This window comes from Bos indicus, chromosome 5 (assembly GCF_029378745.1).
Source record: "Bos indicus isolate NIAB-ARS_2022 breed Sahiwal x Tharparkar chromosome 5, NIAB-ARS_B.indTharparkar_mat_pri_1.0, whole genome shotgun sequence".
Classification (NCBI taxonomy): Eukaryota; Metazoa; Chordata; class Mammalia; order Artiodactyla; family Bovidae; genus Bos; species Bos indicus.
Genome location: NC_091764.1, coordinates 116,546,200 through 116,567,976, shown reverse-complemented (window position 1 = coordinate 116,567,976; position 21,777 = coordinate 116,546,200). Strand labels below are relative to the sequence as shown.

General features: G+C 47.3%; 1 protein-coding gene across 1 annotated transcript in view; it reads right to left on the bottom strand.

Moving 5' to 3' along the window:
* Window positions 1–20,481, bottom strand: part of ATXN10 (ataxin 10) — a 140,717-nt gene extending 120,236 nt beyond the window's left edge. The window contains exon 1 of the mRNA XM_019961963.2: window positions 20,163–20,481. Coding sequence (XP_019817522.1) covers window positions 20,163–20,278 — 116 coding nt within the window. The 5' untranslated portion in view covers window positions 20,279–20,481. The remainder of the gene's footprint in view (window positions 1–20,162) is intronic.
* Window positions 20,482–21,777: the final 1,296 nt, after the last annotated feature.

Here is a 21,777-nt window from a genome sequence, read left to right as displayed (position 1 = left end):
TTCTAATACCTGAGATTTCATTAAAAATTGGCACACATGCTTTAGAGTAGTTTAACCACTGTCACTGAGGAAAACTATCAGAACACACACAAGTTCAGAGATTAAAATAACAACCACTGGTTGTCATTTAAAACCATAAACCTCTTACTGATCTGACTGCATTAGGAAGAACCAAAACAGAAAATAAAAACATCCCTAGCTCCTATCAGAACGTCTGCACCGAAGTCTGAAACTCATTTTGGCGACCTCCAACTTCTCCTGTACACGCTGTCTTCCCCTCTTCTGTCACGAGGACTCTCAAGCTGTTCCTGAGACAGAGCTGCGGGGCTGGCAAACTTTTCCTGAAAAGGGCCACAGAGTAACTAGTTCAGGCCATGAGGATCTGTTAGCTCTGTCCCAGCTGCTCCGCTGCTGCAGGGTTAGGGCAGTCAGAGACAGCACCCACACACACACATACAGCTGTGTTCTAGTGAACCTCTTCCCGTGGATGCTGGGATTTAAAGCTCACATCATCTTCATGTATCATGGAATTCTATTCATTTTCCGCTACCATTAAAAATGTAAAAATTAGTCTTAACTCAAAAACTATTAACCAAAAAAAACCCAGTGGTGGGTCAGTTTTGGCCCACAGATCAAAATTTGGCTCTGACCCCAGCGCTGAAGGGTTTCAAATAAATGTCCTCTCCTCATCCCCCCCAAAACTCCCGTCTCCTTCTACTCCAATGTCCTCACCATACTCAAAATGCATCTCTCCTCAGAACACAGACTCTCAAGTGCATTATGCCAAGGAAAGCAAGCAGAGAGAAGGTGGATGCACGGAAGTAGGGCGTCCAGGAAAGAACTGTGCACACAGAGGAACCTGGCGGATGGCAGGGCTGGCACTAGAGGCCCAGGGAGAAGGCCAGGCTGTTCCAGAAGAGGCGCTGGAGCAACTACCAGTCATATGGGGAAAAACCAGGACCGGAGCCTTAAGCAAAAAGGAACTCCATGTGGATTTAAGAATGTATGTTAGACACAGGCTCTGCAGGCCACTGAAAGGACCACCTGCCTGATGAGAAGCCAGGGAGGGTTCTGAGCAGAGGAATGACGTCACCTGCTTTCACTTTTAAAGGATCCCTCTGCTATTCCATAAAGAACTGATCACAGCAAAAGAAAGAAAAGATACATGGAGATCAGTTAGGACACTCTTCCACCACGAGGTTGGGAGAGGAGGGGCCAGCGGTAGACTCTGAACATATTCTGAAGGTGGAGTCAATGAGATTTGATGAGAAATTATTATGAGGGGTATCTGAGAAAGCAGAGTTGAGGATGGTGCCAAACTCTGACCCAACTCTGGCCTGAGCAATAAATGGACGGACTATCTCCTGTTGACTGAACTGGAGAAGACTGCTGTGAAGATACTGGGGGAGGGGGAATATCAGGAGTTCAGTCTGAGATTTGCTACATCTGACATGCCTATTAGAAATACAAGCAGAAATATGGAGTAAGCAGATGAACATACGTGTCTGAACATCAGGAGCAAAGTCCAGCTAAAGAAAGTGTTAGAGCTATCACCAACTCTAACAAAACCCCAAGACTGAAGGCAACCACCATGACAGCACAGGTAGGTGGGGAGAATTCTGAGGGACTGAGTGCGGGACCTCAGGAAGAACAGCCAATAAGACAGAAGCAGCAGAAGGGATGGGGTTCTGGAAGCCAAATGAAGACGGTGTTCCAGGGAGAAAGAAGTGATGAGCAACATCAAGTAGCAGAGAAGATGGGATTTCAGGTGAAGACCAAGGGGCCTGGCAATGTGGAATGGGTTCAAGAGAGAGGAAAGGGAAACTGTAGTAGATGAACATAAAAAACCCTTAGAGAAGTTTATATAAGTGGGAGAAAAAAATGAGGGAAATGGGGGAGAGATTCTTCTTAGGATGGGAAAAATCATAGCAGATTTATCAACTGATGAGAATAATCCAATAGAAAGGGTGAAACGGATGATTTAAGAAAGAGGGGAAGGGAAGAGAATTGTTGGAGCAACGTATGCAAAAGAGAGGAATATGTGCAGACCTCAGGGGGGCTGGCATTTGGAGAAGGGCAGTACCCACAGTACCCGAGGGAAGGCGAGCTATGGGGACAGACTGAGGCAGCGGTGCGGAGAGGAAAGCGGGAATTCCTGGAAACGCATGAAGCTCAGAATGAGCAGGAGAACCAGTGGAGGCTGAGGGAGCGCAAACGGGCCGGGCGATGGAGGACTGCCAGGGAGCACGGAATCCCTACACAAGGTCAGTGATCGTCAGTTTACAGACAGCCCGATCAGTGTGCTGTTACGTTCTTCTCCATCCTCGTTCACTTATTTGTGTGCAAGTGGAAAAGCAGCAGCAAGCTGGATTTAACTAGAGCTAGAGTTTTACCAGCGAAGTGTAACAAAGGAGAAGAGGCAAGGGAACTGAGAATAAATACAAGGAAATGCTTTATCACTGATCCATAGGTCTAACCTGGATTTAAGGGATACGTGACTATAAGGGACAGAGGGACTAAAAGGGACAGAGAATAGGAAGAAGTAAGATCAACAGACTGCGTGTCCAGCGGGGAGCGTAAGACTTAGTAAAGTAGGGGACCCAGAGACAGACAAGACAGAACAGGCAGGCAGAATGGGACTCTTGGAATCCAGACTGCGGAGGGCATGCAGCCACGGTTAATCACAAGGCCTAGGTAGCACACAGCAACGTCTGGTTAGATGGGGGAAGCAGGGGAGGGGAGAGGTGGTCAAAGTCAAGAAATAAAAGGTCAGGGTAATGAAACGATCATCTCAGTTCAGTTCAGTTCAGTCACTCAGTCATGTCCGACTCTTTGCAACCCCATGAATTGCAGCACACCAGGCCTCCCTGTCCATCACAAACTCCTGGAGTTCACTCAGACTCAAGTCCATCGACTCAGTGATGCCATCCAGCCATCTCATCCTCTGGCGTCCCCTTCTCCTCCTGCCCCCAATCCCTCCCAGCATCAGAGTCTTTCCCAATGAGTCAGCTCTTCGCATGAGGTGGCCAAAGTACTGGAGTTTCAGCTTCAGCATCATTCCCTCCAAAGAACACCCAGGGCTGAACTCTTTCAGAATGGACTGGTTGGATCTCCTTGCAGTCCAAGGGACTCTCAAGAGTCTTCTCCAACACCACAGTTCACAAGCATCAATTCTTCAGCGCTCAGCCTTCTTCACAGTCCAACTCTCACATCCATACATGACCACAGGAAAAACCATAGCCTTGACTAGACGGACTTTTGTTGGCAAAGTAATGTCTCTGCTTTTGAATATGAAACGATCATCTCAGTAAACACTAAAATAACCAAGGCTTGAGACGGGAGAAGTAACGCAGAGTTAACAGTGACCCAAAGTCAGATTCTTCAAGGAATGACAGAGTGACCACCCGAACTTTTAACAGAAAGAGATTATCTATGAGCTATACATACTCTGATGGCATGATACGGAAAGTTGCAGGGATCATGGAGGGAAAAGTTCTGAAAGCAGCAATGACAGCTACCTTCACACCTACACATCCTCAAGCTAAGCAACACAGAGGATATAGGAGAAAACAGCCCACTTGGAGGACTTTCTGGGAAAGGTTTGTCTTTAGAAGTGAGCCATATTTCACCTAGATCAAGAAGATGACAGGAATGTCCAGAGAGGTTGAAGACACAAGGAATTTTGACATGGTGGTGGTTTAGTCACTAAGTCGTGTCCGACTCTTGCAACCCCATGGACTGTAGCCCGCCAGGCTCCTCCGTCCATGGGATTCTCCAGGCAAGAATATTGGAATGGGTTGCCATTTCCTATTCCAGGGGATCTTCCTGACCCAGGGATTGAACCCAGGTTTCCTGCACTGCATACAATCTCCTACATTGCAGGCAGATTCTTTACTGACTGAGCCACCAGGAAAGCCCCCTGCACATGGGAAGGGTTTTAAACGTTGAGTCCAAAAGGATCTATACAAAGCCTTAAGGGAACCAGTGAGTAAGAGAAAACCTAGTTTCCCATATTAATTAAAAAATTAGCTTGTAAATGTCTAGCAAAATCCCTGCTGAGATTTTACTCTGAATGGCACCGAAACCACAGGCCACCCTGGGGAGAAGTGATGTCTCTGTGTTACTGTGTTTTCTTATCATATCACGGCATAACCATATAATCTCTTTTGATAGTTTTATAATATTCTCAGCGAGGATGACAGCCACTTGTACTGAAGCGTGCTTATGCCATGCCCACCCAGCACCTTGCTAAGCACTACATACACACACTCCTCCATGGCCATCATAAGTGGATCCCTCACTTACAAACTGTCCTTGTTACCAAATGCAAGTCTGTGTTCCCAATGCACAGAGAGGCCAGGAAATACCAAAATTCTAAGAGTTTGGAGCAGAGAGAGGTTTACTGAGGGCAACGCAAGATGTGTGGCTCACGCCTTAACAACCCCAAGTTTTCCGCAAAGCCCTTTTCTAGGAAAGGTGAAGGAGGGGCACGGGCAGTTGTTGCAAGCTTCTTGGTGTCAGGTCACAGTCAGTAGCAATGCTCCTGTATATCTACCAAACGAACGCTATTCTCTGTTCTGACAAGAAAAGGCAAGGTCCCAAGACACAACTTTCATCCTCCGAAGTCCTGATCCTGGCTAAGAGAAGGCACCCCAGTGGGCCCCAGTGGAACCAGGACCACTCAGTCGCTCACTGACAGCTGGTTGCTGTGGGAGGGACTCACTGCGGCACTGACCAATGGCCAAGAGGGAACCAGGATCACTAACTGTCGCTCACTGACAACTGGTTGCTTAGGGGCGGACCCACCCCAGCACGGACCAATAGTAAGGGTTCCTGGTAAGGGGGTGCGGGTTAACTGTGCACAGCAGCAGCCCCTGCTAAGGTCTGCGCTCCGCCACGCTCCACTACACTCTTAGCTCTACTGTAACTGCTCTCGGCTTGTGGCCAGCAGAGGTTGATTCAGCCTGCAGTGGGCCCCAGGGCTCCTCTGCCTTTGAATGAGTATCTTTGCCCACAGTCCAGTGGCCACCCGCTCTGGTCCAGGGACCACTACAAAAGACTGGGAGGATGGAGAGAGCTGAGAAACTCTCCTCTGAGGGCACAGTGGGTCACCATTCTAACCTTATTTATTTTGATTTGCTGGCTCAAACTTCTTCCTGTCTGCTTTGTCCGTTTAGGATAATTGGATGCGCAGGGTGGCTCACACTGACCACATCTGTATTTTGAAGCTGAGTCAGAACACCTTACCGAGTGGCTCTGTGTGGCAGTCCAGCTCATGGCACAGGTAAAAATAAAGGGACCTGTCACCACACGCTACACAGTTCTGTTTATAGTGCTGCATAATTGACATCCTCTCTCAGCACAGCTGATTCTGAGTCATGGTTGAGTCAAGACAGCATGTGGCCCCTTCACTAAGCTGACAACTCATGGGGGTCTGAAGGGGGCCTGTTTTGTGTTGTGGGTTTTGTTTTGTCTTATTTGGCTGTTGTCTTTGGTGCAGCCAAAGACTTGCTGGCCAGAGGCTCAGTTGTGTTCGGGGAGAACCTATGTGAGCCTGTGTACATATAGATGACCGGTTTATTCCGAGTTCTACATTATGCCGGCCTCTCAAGCGCTCAGCAGTCCCTTTCCCTATGAATGTTAGTCTACGTCTTGATGCAAGCAATGAAGGACACCAAAACACTTCTGACCTCTTGAAATCACGATCCTCTGTCATATCTCACAATGTTTTATACCTCTCTTACCAGAGTCCTTCCTGTATGCTGACTCCAGGAAATTAACTATTTAAGGAAGTAATAAAAACACAACCAAGGGTTCATTCTGTGCTAGGGACTAAAGGCGGTCCTGAGGACACAGAGGTAAGTAAGAAGCCTGCCCTCAGGTTTGGGCTCATTCTAGCAGACAGGCAGGTGAGTAAGTGACCACAATACTCTACTGCAGTTTTTCGCAAGAGATAAGAGAAATATGAGGCAAAAGCACCCAGGTCAGAAGGCAGAAGGTCTAAGGTCATCTGCAACCCAACTGTGGCACAACGGAGACCAAAAGCCCCCCTCCAGCCTGTGGTGATCAGAGCCACTATGGGAAAGGGAGTGTCGGGACAGGGTGACCTGCATCTGAAGCGAGCCCTAACCCTAACCCTAACCCTCAGAGCAGCCTTGGGCTTCCCAGGTGGCTCAGTGGTAAGAATCTGCCTGCCAGTACAGGAGGTGAAGGGGACACCGGTTCAGTCCCTGGGTCAGGAAGATCTCCTGGATGAAGGAAACGGCAACCCTCTACCGTCCGCTTGCCTGAAGAATCCCATGGACAGAGGAGCCTGGTGGGTTGCAGTCCATGAGGTTGCAAAGAGTTGGATATGACTTACCACACACACAAGCAGTGCAGCCCTATGTGTGGGTCACGTGCAAAGCTGTGCACCTCCAATGTTAAGAGGGAGCCACAGAACTTCACAGACAGAACCCGGTCCACGATGTGGCCAGCATGGTGACCAGTTGTACGAGCTCCCAGTATCACTAGGATACAAATAACCAATAGAAGGAAGGCCTGACCTTAGGCTGGGGTCACTGGGGAAGAAGGCAGAGCAAAGGGCAACATGATTATACAGAGAGCAATGAGCCCAGAAAGGCAGAAAAGGCAACAAATCTCTCAAGGTGAACCAGCAAACTAAAAGTTCACAGACAAAGTCTAGCCCTAGGGAAAACCGGCCTTTCCTCAGCGCTCTCTGTGACAACCCTTCAGAGTGGGTGCTTCCCAACCTTGCAACTCTAGACTGTGCTGGGCCAAGCCCGAGTCCAGGACGCAGCACTCCAGCAGGGAGCACAGAAAGGGATCAGGGTGCCTCAGACTAGACCCACAGAACAAGCACTTAGAGATTCTCCAGCCGGTGAACCAGCAGGCAAAGACTTGACGACACAGGAGGAGTAACCCCCCTTGTTAGCATGAAGAGCCAGGGTTGCAACAACATGCGGGGGGCAGGGAGGAGTGGGTCTGGAACTCAGGGTTCGATGGGCTGTCTCCTGGCACTTCTGTGTCTAGGGATAACAGTAAATAGGCAGCGGCAGCAACCACAGGCGGACTAGAGCAAGGCCACCGAGGGCTCAGCCCCCTCGGCATCAGGGCCCGGCGACAATGATGGAGAGGCGGGGGAGTCCAGACGGGAATCTGGGGCCAGCAAATGACTGTCCACTAACGGCCTCAGGACAAGCTGCGCCAGGGGGACGGGATTTACTGCTCCGACATGCCTGTGAGGTCTCTTCTTTAAGATTCCCAACAGCGATGGCCTCCAAGAGTCCGTGACTGAGTGGACAGTGTCAGGCAAGAAGAGGTCTCAGGAGAAGAGCAGACTATAGCAAACGCTTATGGTGTCCCTCATCACACACCCTTGGCCCATCTAGTTAATGACCCCAAGGGCAATTCCCAGGACCTCCGTGCTCAGACAATTCAGAGGTGCATCCCCCAGGGATCCCCAGTTGGGTTGAGCCCCAGCTGCCTCCAACAGCTGCCACTGAATATGGCATCCTTATGTCAGCTCTCTCTCCTTCCACACGAAGCTTCCCCTCTCCCATACTTCTGATTGCTGGGGCTTGCCTATCGTTAAATTACTTCACCCAAGTTCCTACCTCAAATTCTGCTTTGGAGAAAAAAACCCAATGGCTCAGGTATACAAGGAGGTGTTTATAAAGATGGTCTCTACAGTGCTGTTGGAGTTACCAAACATTAAAGACAAATCCAAATGCCCAACAGTAAGAAAAGGTAGATAAATGATGATGTAATCTTATGACCATACACTCTACAACAGTTGAAGTTAATGATCTAGCTCTCTATGTATGAAAACTGGTAGCACTCAAAAACAGAGCAAAAATTAAAGATGCAAACTGAAGAGTATACAGCATATAACATACCATGTAACACGTAGCCGGGAGGAGACAATGAGCTAGAAAGCGAAACAAAGAGCCCCTACCCACCACATCCACCGCCGGCAGTCACACCCTCTGCGTCAGCAGGGCAAAGTCTAGTAAGAGTTCTGGCAAAAGAACCCACTGGTCAGAGCACATACCCTCTTGCAACAACACAAGAGAAGACTCTACACATGGACATCACCAGATGGTCAATACAGAAATCAGATTATATTCTTTGCAGCCAAAGATGGAGAAGCTCTATACAGTTAGCAAAAACAAGACCAGGAGCTGACTCGGACTCCTGATCATGAACTCCTTATTGCCAAATTCAGACTTAAATTGAAGAAAGTAGGGAAAACCACTAGACCATTCAGGTATGACCTAAATCAAATCCCTTATGATTATACAGTGGAAGTGACTAAATTCAAGGGATTAGATCTGACAGAGAGCCTGAACAACTATGGATGGAGGTTCATGACATTGTACAGGACGCAATGATCAAGACCAGCTCCAAGAAAAAGAAATGCAAAAAGGCAAAATGGCTGTCCGAGAAGGCCTTACAAATAGTTCTGAAAAGAAGAGAAGCCAAAAGCAAAGGAGAAAAGGAGAGATACACCCATCTGAATGCAGAGTTCCCGAGAAGAGCAAGGAGAGACAAGAGAGCCTTCCTCAGCGATCAGCGCAAAGAAACAGAGGAAAGCAACAGAACAGCAAAGACTAGAGGGCTCCTCAAGAAAATCAGACATACCAAGGGAGCACTTACTACAAGGATGGCACAATAAAGGACAGAAATGGTATGGACCTAACAGAAGCAGAAGAGATTAAGAGGTGGCAAGAATACACAGAACTGTACAAAAAAGATCTTCATGATCCAGATAACCACGATGGTGTGATCACTCACCTAGAACCAGACATCCTGGAATGCAAAGTCAACTAGGCCTTAGGAAGCATCACTATGAACAAAGCTAGGAGGAGAGGTGATGGAATTTCAACTGAGCTATTTCAAATCCTAAAAGATGATGCTGTGAAAGTGCTGCACTCAATATGCCAGCAAATTTGGAAAACTCAGCAGTGGCCACAGGACTGGAAAAGGTCAGTTTTCATTCCAACCCCAAAGAAAGGCAATGCCAAAGACTGTTCAAACTACCGCACAATGGCAGTCACCTCACTTCAGTTCAGTTGACCAGTCGTGTCCGACTATTTGCAACCCCACGAATCGCAGCACCCCAGGCCTCCCTGTCCATCATCAACTCCCGGAGTTTACCCAAACTCATGTCCATTAAGTCAGTGATGCCATCCAACCATCTCATCCTCTGTCGTCCCCTTCTCCTCCCACCTTCAATCTTTCCCAGCATCAGGGTCTTCGCAAATGAGTTAGCTCTTTGCATCAGGTGGCCAAAGTATTGCAGCTTCAGTTTCAGCATCAGTCCTTCCAATGAATATTCAAGACTGATTTCCTTTAGGATGGACTGGTTAGATCCCCTTGCTGTCTAAGGGACTAACAGTCTTCTCCGACACCACAGTTCAAAAGCATCAATTCTTTGGCACTCAGCTTTCTTCACAGTCCAACTCTCACATCCATACATGACTACTGGAAAAACCATAGCTTTAACTAGATGGACCTTTGTTGGCAAAGTAATGTCTCTGATTTTTAATATGCTAGCTAGGTTGGCCATAAGCTTTCTTCCAAGGACCAAGCGTCTTCTAATTTCATGGCTGCAGTCACCATCTGCAGTGATTTTGGAGCTCAAAAAATAAAAGTCTGTCACTGTTTCCCCATCTATTTCCCATGAAGTGATGGGACCAGATGCCATGATCTTAGTTTTCTGAATGTTGCGTTTTAAGTCAACTTTTTCACTCTCCACTTTCACTTTCTTCAAGAGGCTTTTTAGATCCTCTTCACTTTCTGCCATAAGGGTGGTGTCATCGGCATATCTGAGGTTATTGATATTTCTCCCAGCAATCTTGATTCCAGCTTGTGCTTCTTCCAGCACAGCGTTTCTCACGATGTACTCTGCACAGAAGTTAAATAAGCAGGGGGGGCAATATACAGCCTTGATGTACTCCTTTTCCTATTTGGAACCAGTCTGTTGTTCCACGTCCAGTTCTAACTGTTGCTTCCTGACCTGCATATAGGTGTCTCAAGAGGCAGGTCAGGTGGTCTGGTATTCCCATCTCTTCAAGAATTTTCCAAAGTTTGCTGTGATCCACCCAGTCAAAGGCTTTGGCATAATCAATAAAGCAGATGTTTTTCTGGAACTCTCTTGCTTTTCTGATGATCCAACGGGTGTTGGCAATTTGATCTCTGGTCCCTCTGCCTTTCTTAAATCCAGCTCGAACATCTGGAAGTTTACAGTTCACGTACTGTTGGAGCCTGGCTTGGAGGATTTTGAACATTACATTAGCATGTGCTGCTGCTGCTGCTGCTATTGTGAGATGAGTGCAACTGTGCGGTAGTATGAGCATTCTTTGGCATTGCCTTTCTTTGGGACTGGAATGAAAACTGACCTTTACCAGTCCTGTGGCCACGGCTGACTTTTCCAAATTTGCTGACATATTGAGTGCAACACTTTCACAGCATCATCTCTTAGGATCTGAAATAGCTCAACTGGAATTCCATTACCTCCAATAGCTTTGTTCGTAGTGATGCTTCCTAAAGCCCACTTGACTTCACATTCCAGGATGTCTGGCTCTAGGTGAGAGTGATCACACCATCGTGATGATCTGGGTCGTGAAGATTTTTTTTGTACAGTTCTTCTGTGTATTCTTGCCACCTCTTAATATCTTCTGCTTCTGTTAGGCCCATACCATTTCTGTCCTTTATTGTGCCCATCTTTGCAGTAAATGTTCCCTTGGTATCTCTAATTTTCTTGAAGAGATCTCTGGTCTTTCCCATTCTACTGTTTTCCTCTGTTTCTTTGCCTTGATCACGGACGAAGGCTTTCTTCTCTCTCCTTGCTATTCTTTGAAACTCTGCATTCAAATGGGTATATCTTTCCTTTTCTCCTTTGCCTTTCGCTTCTCTATGCCTTACTAAAGCCTTTTCCCCCTGAAACCCACTGAGTCCCAAAAGGTATCAGTATTTGATACCAATACATTTCAAGGGGGTGGGGAAGATGCTCCCAAACTGAAATGGTTTACAAAACCATTTCAGTCACTCTGCACAACCACCCACGTTACCCAGAGGTCCTGAAGAGCCATGATAAACCACCTCTGCCGCCCCACCCTGAGGAAGGAGACCTCAGCCCCACACCAGCAGCATGACATTACTGCGAAGCGAAACTCCAAAAGCGCCCTCCCACTGCACTCTTCAGTGGACAAGGAGCTGAACTCTCCAGGGCCACGTTACTGCCCCCACCCTTCCAGGACTACTTTCCTTTTTTCCCAGATTTGGTTCCAAGCACTTCATGAGTGTCAGTCACCTCAGCTCATCTCAGGCTCTGGAAACAGAGAGCACTGTGTGGCATGGAGGAACACGTGAATCAAAACCCAACTCACTCTGAGTGTACTAAGAACATGAGATGCCCAGTTCCCTCTTCTTTTCTTGGAGGAAATTTGACAATTCAGAAACATTGTTTTACCAGTGATAATTCTCAACTAGGAAGCAGAAAAGACCAGTGATATTTCCACAAAGCCCTTCCATCATGCTGGCTGAGATTCAGCTCAAGTAAGTTCTTCTGGGCATGGCAGGGAGAAGAATAATTTGACACACAGAAAACTGAGATATAATGGACAGTGAATTACACAGATGGCTAGTGTTTCATGAGTATGTCAAATCCAGGCAACCAATACCCCCATCTGGATAAAGCAGGTTTCCCTCACTTCAGAAAATTCCCTCATGCTCCTTCCCAGTCAGCCCCCAGCCTCCTGTGACAACCACTGTTCATGCCTTCATTACCAGTCAGCTACACAGAGAAGGTCAGCTTCGCAGGACTTCACAGAGCCATGGAGCATGCACTCTTTGTCTGGCTTCTTTCATTCGGTGCCTTCTGAGCTCTGCCCGCACTGCTGTGTATACTGGTGATTCAGTTACCAGACAGTTTAGTCATCCGCCCACTGACGGACACTGCAGTAGGTTCTAGTACTTGGCTATTATCAACAAAGCTGATACAAGCACTCTTTCACAAGTCATGTGGACATATATTCTAAGATAAATACCTAGGGTTATGGGCAGGAGTATGTTTCAGATCACATCAGATCAGTCGCTCAGTCGTGTCCGACTCTTTGCGACCCCATGAATCGCAGCACGCCAGGCCTCCCTGTCCATCACCAACTCCCGGAGTTCACTGAGACTCACGTCCATCGAGTCAGTGATGCCATCCAGCCATCTCATCCTCTGTCGTCCCCTTCTCCTCCTGCCCCCAATCCCTCCCAGCATCAGAGTCTTTTCCAATGAGTCAGCTCTTCGCATGAGGTGGCCAAAGTACTAGAGTTTCAGCTTTAGCATCATTGCTTCCAAAGAAATCCCAGGGCTGATCTCCTTCAGAATGGACTGGTTGGAGTATGTTTAACTTTATAAAAAACTGCCAAAGCGTTTCCCAAAGCGGTTGCACCATCCACGCTCCCACCAGCAATGGACAAGACCCCCAGCTGCTCTACAGCCTCACCAAAAGATGTCAGTCGTTTCAATCCCAGCAAATCTAATGAGTTTGCAAAGGTATCTTATTATGGTTTTACTAGTTTATAACAGCTTTACTGAGATATAATTAAACAAAGCATACAATTCATTCACTTAAACTACATAATTTTATCAATTTTGGTATATTGCATTAACTTAATTGTGGTAAAATACGTATGTATTAAGGGCTTCCCAGGTGGCGCTAGTGGTAAAGAACCTGCCTGCCAAAGCAGGAGACCCAAGAGATGCGGGTTTGATCCCTGGATAGGGGAGATCCCCTGGAGGAAGTAATGGCAATCCACTCCAGTATGCTTGCCTGGAGAAGTCCATGGACAGAGGAGCCTGGCGGGCTACAGTCCATAGAGTCACAAAGAGTCGTACATGGCTGAAGCAACTTGGCGACAGTAGCAAGTATATATTAGGTTGGAACAAAAGTAACAGCAGTTTCAGACTGTGAACTGTTGTCATTATAAGTAGGCGCAAACATCTTTATTAATCAAAACAGGAACCATTACAATCAACACATTTTTACCAATGAGAAATAAGTTTGTTTATTCTTGTAGCATAAAAATCTGTACTTCAGGATTCCACAGACTCTTGGAAAGCATTTTCTGCCTCCCGTGGTTGTGTTTTCCTTGCAGAAAGTTGTCCAGATGCTTGGAGAAGTGGTAGTCAAGCAGCAAAAGGTCAGGTGACCATGGCGGATGAGGCAAAACTTGACAGCCCAGGTCACTCAGCTTCTGCAGCACTGGTTGTGCGATGTGCAGTCAGGCACTGTCGTGGGAAGAACTGGGCTCCTGCTGCTGACCGATGCCAAAGCAGGCGCTGAGTTGCCAGTGCATCTCATCAGTTTACTAAGCGTACTTCTCTGATGTAACGGTTTCACTGGGATTCAGAAAGCTGCAGTGGATCAGACAGGCAGCAGACCACCAGTGACCGTGACCTTTTCTGGTGCAAGTTTGGCTTTGGGGAGTGCTCTGGAGCTTCTTTTTGGTTCAACCACTGAGCTGGTTGTTACCAGCCGTCATATAAAATCCACCTGTCATCGCACATCACAACCTGATTGAGAAATGGTTTGTTGCCACTGCATAGAGTAAACAACACTTCAAAACGACAATTTTTTGATTTTGGGGTCAGCTCCTGAGGCACCCACTTAGTGAGCTTTTTTCACTTTTCCAATTTGCTTCAAATGCCCAATGACCACAGAATGGTCCAGGCTGAGTTCTTTGGCAACCTGCTGAGTAGTTGTAAGAGGATCCGCTTCAGCGACTGTTCTCAGTTGGTCGCTGTCACCTCCCAATGGCCTGCCACTACATTCGGCATCTTCAAGGCTCTCATCTCCTTTGCAGACTTCCTGAACTACCACCACTGCACTGGACGTTTGGTAGCAGTTACTGGGCCAAATGTGTTGTTGATGTTACCAATTGTCTTCACTGCTTTACGACGCATTTTGAACTCGAATTAAAAAAAAACCACTTGAATTTGCTTTTTGTCTAACATCATTTCCAGTCTAAAATAAACAGCAAGTAATGTCATTAGCAAAAAAAATAAAGTGAGAAATGTGCATTAAAATGATGTATAACACAACGAATTTAAGAATGTATTCCAATATCAAATGGCAAAGTTCAACAATGCCAAACCAAATTATTTTTCCACCAACCAATAATATACAATTTTACATTCTGACCATTTTTCAGTATAGAATTGTGGCTTTAATTATATTCATAATGTTGTACAAACCTCACCACCAATTCCAAAAATTTAGTATTCCAAACAAATTTGATAACTATTAAACAATAACTCTTCCCTCCCCGCCAACCCGGGTAACCTCTAATCTCCTTTCTGTCTATGAATTTGCCTATTCTTAGCTCTTCATAGAAGTGGAATCATACAATATCGGTCATTTTATGTCTGGCTTCTTCCACTTAGCCTGTTTTCAAGGTTCACCCCATTACAGCATGTGCCAGTACTTCATTTCTTCTTATGGCTACACAGTATTCCACTGGATGTACACATGACACTTTAGCCATTCACCTGTTGATGGACACTTGAGTTGTTTCCATCTTCTGGCTATTATGAATAATGCCTCAGTGAAAACTGGCATACAAGTATCTGTCTAAGTTTTTGCTTTTAATCCTCCAAGGTACATACAGACCTAGGAGTGGAACTGCTTGATGGTATTCTATGTTTAGCTTTTTGAGGTACCATAAAATTATTTTTTACATAATAGCTGAACCATTTCACATTCTCACCAGCAATGTACAAGGGTTCCAAATTTTCCACATTCTTACCAACAATTTTTTTCCTTTTTTTTTTTAGTAACAGCCATCCTAAAGAGCATAGAGTCCACCCTATGTTTTTGTTTTACTTTGCATTTTCTCAATGATTAATGATGTTGAGTACTTTACCATGTGCGTGTTGGCCATTTATATATCTTCCTTTCTAAACCAGATTTTTTTCCGCCCAATTTTTTACCAGACTGTCTTTTGTTACTGAGTTTCAGGAGCACTTTATATATTTTAAGGCAAATTGTTTGACAGGTATGTGTGTTACAAATATTTTCAATCTATGACTTGCCTTTTCCATTTTCTTATTGGTATCTCTTGATAGGCAGAAGTTGTTTTAATTTTGATAGTCTAATTTGATAATCAATTTTTCTTGAAAGGTCAATGTTATCTGTGTCCTGGATAAGACATATCTGCCTACACACAAGATTACAGATATTCTCCCATCTTCTAAACATTTGATAATTTAAAATTTTATGTTTAGGTCTACAATCCATGTGGAAATATTTTTGTGAATGGTAAAAGGTATGGGTCAAAGTTCATTTTATTTCATTTAGATATCAAGTTGTCCTACCATCATTTTTTGAATGAAATTGTTTTTAGACTGATTTTGGTTTGGAGCTTGCACATAGTTTGGAAACAGTCTTAACATTCCTTATACGACATTCAGCATTCAATAAAGAGAAGACCAGATGACTACACACAAGAAGACAGAAACTGACAACAGATACTTATCAGGCATGTTCTCTAAAATAAGTATAATTAACATGCTTAGGAAAGTAAATGACTATGAATTTCAACAGAGTAATCCATTTAAAAAATCAAATAGAAATTCTACAAAACTCAAAACTACCTGAAACTAAGAATACAATAGACAGCACATGGGACACAGCAGAACCCAGAAGAGAGAACGGGAAGGCAGGAGGAAATTTTCAAACCAAAGCTCCGAGAGAACTGGAAAGACAGAAGAGAGGCTTTGAGATATACACAACACAGTGAAAGGTTTAATATATGTGTAATTAAATTCCTTGAAGGAAACGAAAGAATGAGAGAGAAGCAACAGCTGAAAAAATACTGGCTGACAATTTCCTGAACTGTTCAAAGATACCAAATTCAAGAAGCATTATCCAAAGAGGGTAATTACAAAAAAGCCAACTATTTCTGTCTTCACGGGCCTCCATTCTGGAAGAAGACAGAGCATAAATAAGAAACCTCTATTAGTAATTCCATAGTGTGTAGAATCTAGTAAGTGCTTTCTTTAAAAAAAAAAAAAGAAAATAGGGTTTATAAGGTAAAGGGGCTCCAAAGCATGGAGGGGAGGGAAGCGTCTGCCCTATTACACGGTATACACAAAGCCTGGAAGGAAGAAATCGGGAAAATACTTCTGACTAAATACACATTAACAAGAAGAAAGAACCCATACTGACAGAAGATGAAAACAATTTACCAGTTCAAGTATGGAACAAAAAGACTACACGTGCGCCATGAGTAACTGTGCAGCGTGTGCTCAGTCGCATCCTACTCTCGGCGACCCCGTGGACAGCAGCCCACCAGGCTCCTCCGTCCATGGGATCTTCCAGGCAAGAATACTGGAGTGGGTGGCCAGTGCCTTCTCCAGGGGATCTTTCCCAGCCGGGGACAGAACCCAAGTCTTTTGCACCTCCTGCACTGGCAGGCAGATCTTTACCGCTGAGCTACCTGAGAAGCCACATAAATAATGACTTATACAAACAGCAGTAATTCCACAAGACTTTGTTAAGAACCTACAATTATCAGACTGTATGCTAGATGCTAGGGACCCAAGCAATGTGATCAACTCACTTTACTCAACAAGCTTATCAGATGGAAGAGCAATAATGTATCAGTTTAAGCATGAGAAGATTTATGGAAAGCAGGACCCGAACAGTACACTAGCTCATGAATACTCAAGAATCCTACAGAAAAAAACACAGTAGCATTACTCAACAGAACTTGCCGTGATGATGGGAATAATCTGTATCTGCATGGCCCGAGAAGGTACCATTAGCCACGTGTGGTTACCAGTACTGAGAATGTGGCTGGGACAAGTAAGGAATGGAATGATTAATTTTACTTATTGCTGATTAATTTAAATAGCCACATGTGAGCAGCTTCATGGATAGTGGAAGTAAAGAGCATCACTTGGCTCTACACTTGAATACAGGGGAGCTTCCTGGTGGCTCGGACAGCAAAAAACCCACCTGCAACGAAGGAGACCTGGGTTCAATCTCTGGTTTGGGAAGATTTCCTGGAGAAGAGAATGGCAACCCACTCCAGCATTCTTGCCTGGAGAATCCCCATGGACGGAGGAGCCTGACAGGGCTACAGTCCATGGGGTCGCAAACAGTCGGACACAACTGAACCACTAAGCACACTGCTACATAACAAATGAGCCCCAAACTGAGCAGTCTAAAGCCATCCCATTCATGGTCTCACACAGGTCAGATTCCCTTAGCACTTGTACAAACAGCTGCGGGCTTGACTGGGACTAAGGATCTGCTTCCAGGATGCTCCTCACATGGCTGCTGGCAGGAGACCTCAGTTCCTCACCGCAGAGACCTGTCTAGGTGGACCCCTGAGTGTCCTTATAACACGGCAGATGGCTTTCTTGGAGCAAGCAATCCAAGAGAGAAAGCAACGAGGAAGCTTCAGGGCCTTCTGTGCTCGGAAGTCACACCCTGTCACTTCCCCCACATCTAGTATTTAATAGCAAGTCACTAAATGCAGCCCACGCTTAAGGGGAGAGGTCAAATTCTCTCTTACTTTCCTCAGTGTGATTCCTGTGTCTTGCGTTTTTCAGTTTGCTACTGTGGTGCCTCATTCTGCTTCACTTTATGTCCCATCCAGCCTCTGACACCTCCGCCCATCCTCCCTCTGGGTCCATCAGCACTGGATGGATCTTCTCAGAGCAGCTGGCTTCTGGAAACCCTGAGACCCTTCTGAGAGGCAACTAGTGATGTGCTCAGACACGCTGAGAAGCAGAGGCAGAACCAGAAGCCTGTCCTCACAAACCCTCATCAGGGGCTCTCTGCACCACCACATACTATCTGCCTCCCGACTCCAAGACCTACACATCAGGTCACCTCTCCCGGCCTTCAACTCTTCCTGAACTAGGACAGAGTTCCTGCCTGCCCCAGGAAAAACTCAAATATGGGATGCACCTTCACCTCTTCTCATTCTTCCCCAGCAATCCAACTGGTCCCTGAGTCTTGTCCATTCAATCTGGTAAAGATGTTTCAGTATCTATCCTAGCCATCCCCCATAGACAATACCCTAAATTCCAGCAGTTTTCTCTTTCACTTGGGCTTCTCCATCAAGTCGTCTGCCTCTAGCCTCACCCTAATGTATCTCTCACAATGGCAGCCAGAGATCTAATACACAGATTTGCCAGGCCACACCCTTGAAAGAAACTTCCATCGTTGTCTTTGATCAGTTGCTACGTTATGTCTCTTCAGGACCCCATGGAATGCAGCATGCCAGGTTCCTCTCTTTGCAGTTTGCTCAAATTCATATCCAGTGAGTCAATGACACTATCTATCTCATCACCTGCCGCCCCTTTCTCCTCCTGCCTTCGATCTTTCCCAGCACCAGGGTCTTTTCCAATGAGTCGGCTCTTCACATCAGCTCTTCACAAAGTACTGGAGCTTCAGCATCAATCCTTCCAATGAATATTCAGGACTGATTTCCTTTAGGATTGACTGGTTTGATCTCCTAGCATGGTTCCCCATAAACTCCCCTCACAAGAAGCAGAGTCAGGAAAGGCCTTGTAAACTGCCTCAGGGCCTTGGATTTTATCCTTCAGCTTATAAAAAGGAACTTGATATTTGACTATGTCCTCTCTACCAGATGCCTTATCTATGTTATTTCATTTAAACTCAAAGATCATGCAAAATCAGCACACTGTTCCTCTGCACATACTGTTCTTTCTAATTAGCCCTCTCATCGGTAAGCCTAGAAGCCATAGTAACCTAAGGCCTTTCCCGGACCACCAATCTCTCCACCAGATCCACAGTTCCCCCAGCTCCACCATCTCTTCTTGGCTAGACCCTCTTACAATTTGTTTACACGGCAATTACCCTAACCTGCTTGAAAAAAGGGATATCACATTCATCTTTGCACCTTCGGCCCTAGCAAAGAACCTGCTTCAGAGCAGGTCCTCAGTGAAAGTTGATGATTGGTTGACTAAAAGGAGAGTCCATCATGGTATAGATATCCTAAGCATTAAAGCAATCAACAAATCTCTCTGAGGTATCACATCAATTAACTTATTTCCCCAAAAGCCAAAGGAGCAGTGCCCAGGGTTCTTAACACTCTTTGAATTGCACAACACTTACTGTGATTTGAGGCAGAAGTGCTCAGACCAAGTGAACCTCTAAAAACATCTGGACTTCTCCCACACCCCCTCTACTCTTTGCACATACTTCTGCGATTCCAGAACAGGGCTTCCCAACAAAACACTTACGGAGAACCATCCATAAATGTGTTAAGGGATAGTATCAGCTAACTTGATTTAATACTATGTGTCAGATATGTGCCAAGGCCTTAATATGCATGAGTTCACTTAATCTTGACAACCTCACCAGCAAAGTACTGTCCAACCTCAGTCCTATTAAATAGACACACAAACTGCGGCCCAGAGAAGACTAGAACAAAATTAAACAGGCACTAACTGGAGATATCAGGTACTTTGTATTTTGACGTGCTTTATTTCATTTATTTCTCTGTACAATTTAGCAATGAAGTCGTGTATTACATTTCCATTTTTAGACAGGAAATCTTAAGGCTTGGAGAAATGGCACCATAACGCATCGTTTGTAGGGCTAGGAGCCAAATCCAGATCTTCAGACTCCTGGGCACCTTTTACAACGGAGATCTGGCCCTTCTGTGGCTGAGTCGGGACTGAAGTGGCCACTGTGCAAAGCGAGGCCACCACTGGGGACGCAGAGCCTGGGCTCACAGGACGAACGGAGTGACGCCGCCTCCCACCTGGCACATCTGCAACGTCTGTCTCCCCCAGCTGCACGTTCCGCTGCTTCTGGGGGCCTGCCAGTCTGTTCCAGCCAGGCCAAGGAGACCATCTTGCACGTTATCCGGGCGCCATCACCGCGGCTCAACTAACCCAACAGGCAGGAGGCGGCGAAGGGCTCGTTTGGATCTGTCCCCCTCCCTGCGCCCGGCCTCACGCCCGTACTGACGAGTGGGGAGCAGGTGTCACCCCCGCCCCCCAGCCCGGGGCCCGCTGGTGAGGCGCCGAGCCGCCACCCCGCCGCCGCCCCGGGAGGAGGGGGCGCCCCCGCCCCGCTCCCGCAAGCCCCGCCGGGCCGCCCCCGACTCCCGCACCCTTACCGATTCCGCTGCTCTTTGAAGAGCGCCGTCAGCGCGCGGAGAGCCTCCAGGTCCTGGATGGGTGCGGGCATCATGACGCCCGACAGCCTGCCGGGCGGCGGCCTGGGCGCCGCCATCTTGCCGCTCGCAGCTCGGGCCGAGCGGCCGACGACGAGGAGCCGGAGAAGGAGGGGCAGGAGGGCCGGCGGGAGGGAGCGCGGGCTGCTGCCTCCGCACGCCGCCGCCGCCGCCTCGGCGCCGCTGCAGCCCGCGGGCCCGGCCGGGAAAGCGCGAGACCAAGCGCCCAAGCCTCGCCTCAGGCCGGAGGACGCGACGGCGCGGCGAGGGGAGGGGGCGCGGGCGGAAGTCCCGCCTGCGGGGAGGGGGGCGCCGGCCGGAAGTTCGCCCTGTGGGGAGGGGGCGCGGGCGGAAGTTGTGTTTGCGGGGGTGGGGACGTCAGGAGGGCGGAGGGCCCCCAAGGAGAAGTCGGAGGGGTGGCCCCGGAATGGGGACACCCTGAGCGGAGCAATGGGGACGGAGAGGGTCTCCATGGGAACGGGTGTGGGGGACGAGGGTACCCTGAGGGGGAGATGCTGGCAGACGGGGGTCTCCGCAGGAGGGGATGTGAGGAAGGCTGGGGAGTCCTGCAGAGGCTCCCCTGGAGGAGAGAAGGCTGAAGACCTCGATCCTGCGGTCGGGAGGGTTGATCAGGGCTCACACCGACCCCCTGGGAGCTGGAGCAGTCTGTGTCCATCTTGCAAGTCTCAGTCCCTGGAAGCTCAGTTCCCAGTTCTTCAGTCAGTTCAGTCGCTTAGTCGTGTCCAACTCTTTGCGACCCCATGGACTGCAGCATGCCAGTCTTCTCTGTCCATCGCCAACTCCCAGAGTTTACTCAAACTCATGTCCATAGAGTCAGTGATGCCATCCAACCATCTCATCCTCTGTCGTCCCCTTCTCCTCCTGCCTTCAATCTTTCCCAGCATCAGGGTCTTTTCCAATGAGTCAGCTCTTTGTATCAGGTGGCCAAAGTATTGGAGCTTCAGCCTCAGCATCAGTCCTTCCGATGAATATTCAGGACTGATTTCCTTTAGGATGGACTGGTTGGATCTCCTTGCAGTCCAAGGGACTCTAAAGAGTCTTCAACAGTGCAGTTCAAAAGCATCAATTCTTCCCCACTCAGCTTTCTTTATTAATGGTCTTAGTGATCACTTACAGGTGGTGGCTCAGATGGTAAAGAATCTGCCTGCGATGCAGGAGACCGGGTTCGATGCCTGTGTTGGGAAAATCCCTGGAGAAGGGAATGGCTACCCACTCCCATATTCTTGCTTGGAGAATTCTGTGGACAGAGGAGCCAAGTGGGTTACAGCCCATGGGAGCGCAAAGAGTCCAACATAACTGAGCAGCTAACACAGATGGACAATAACAGATCATTTACCAGGCCTGCTTGGGGTGAGAATACTGTTGTTTCAGCTCATTGGTGGTGGTTTAGTCCCTAAGTTTAGCCTTTGCAGCCCCACTGACTGTAGCCCACCAGGCCTCTCTGTCCATGGCATTTCCCAGGCAAGAATACTGGAGTGGGTTGCCAGTCCCGTCTCCGGGAGATCTTCCCGACCTGGGCACAGAACCCACGTCTCCC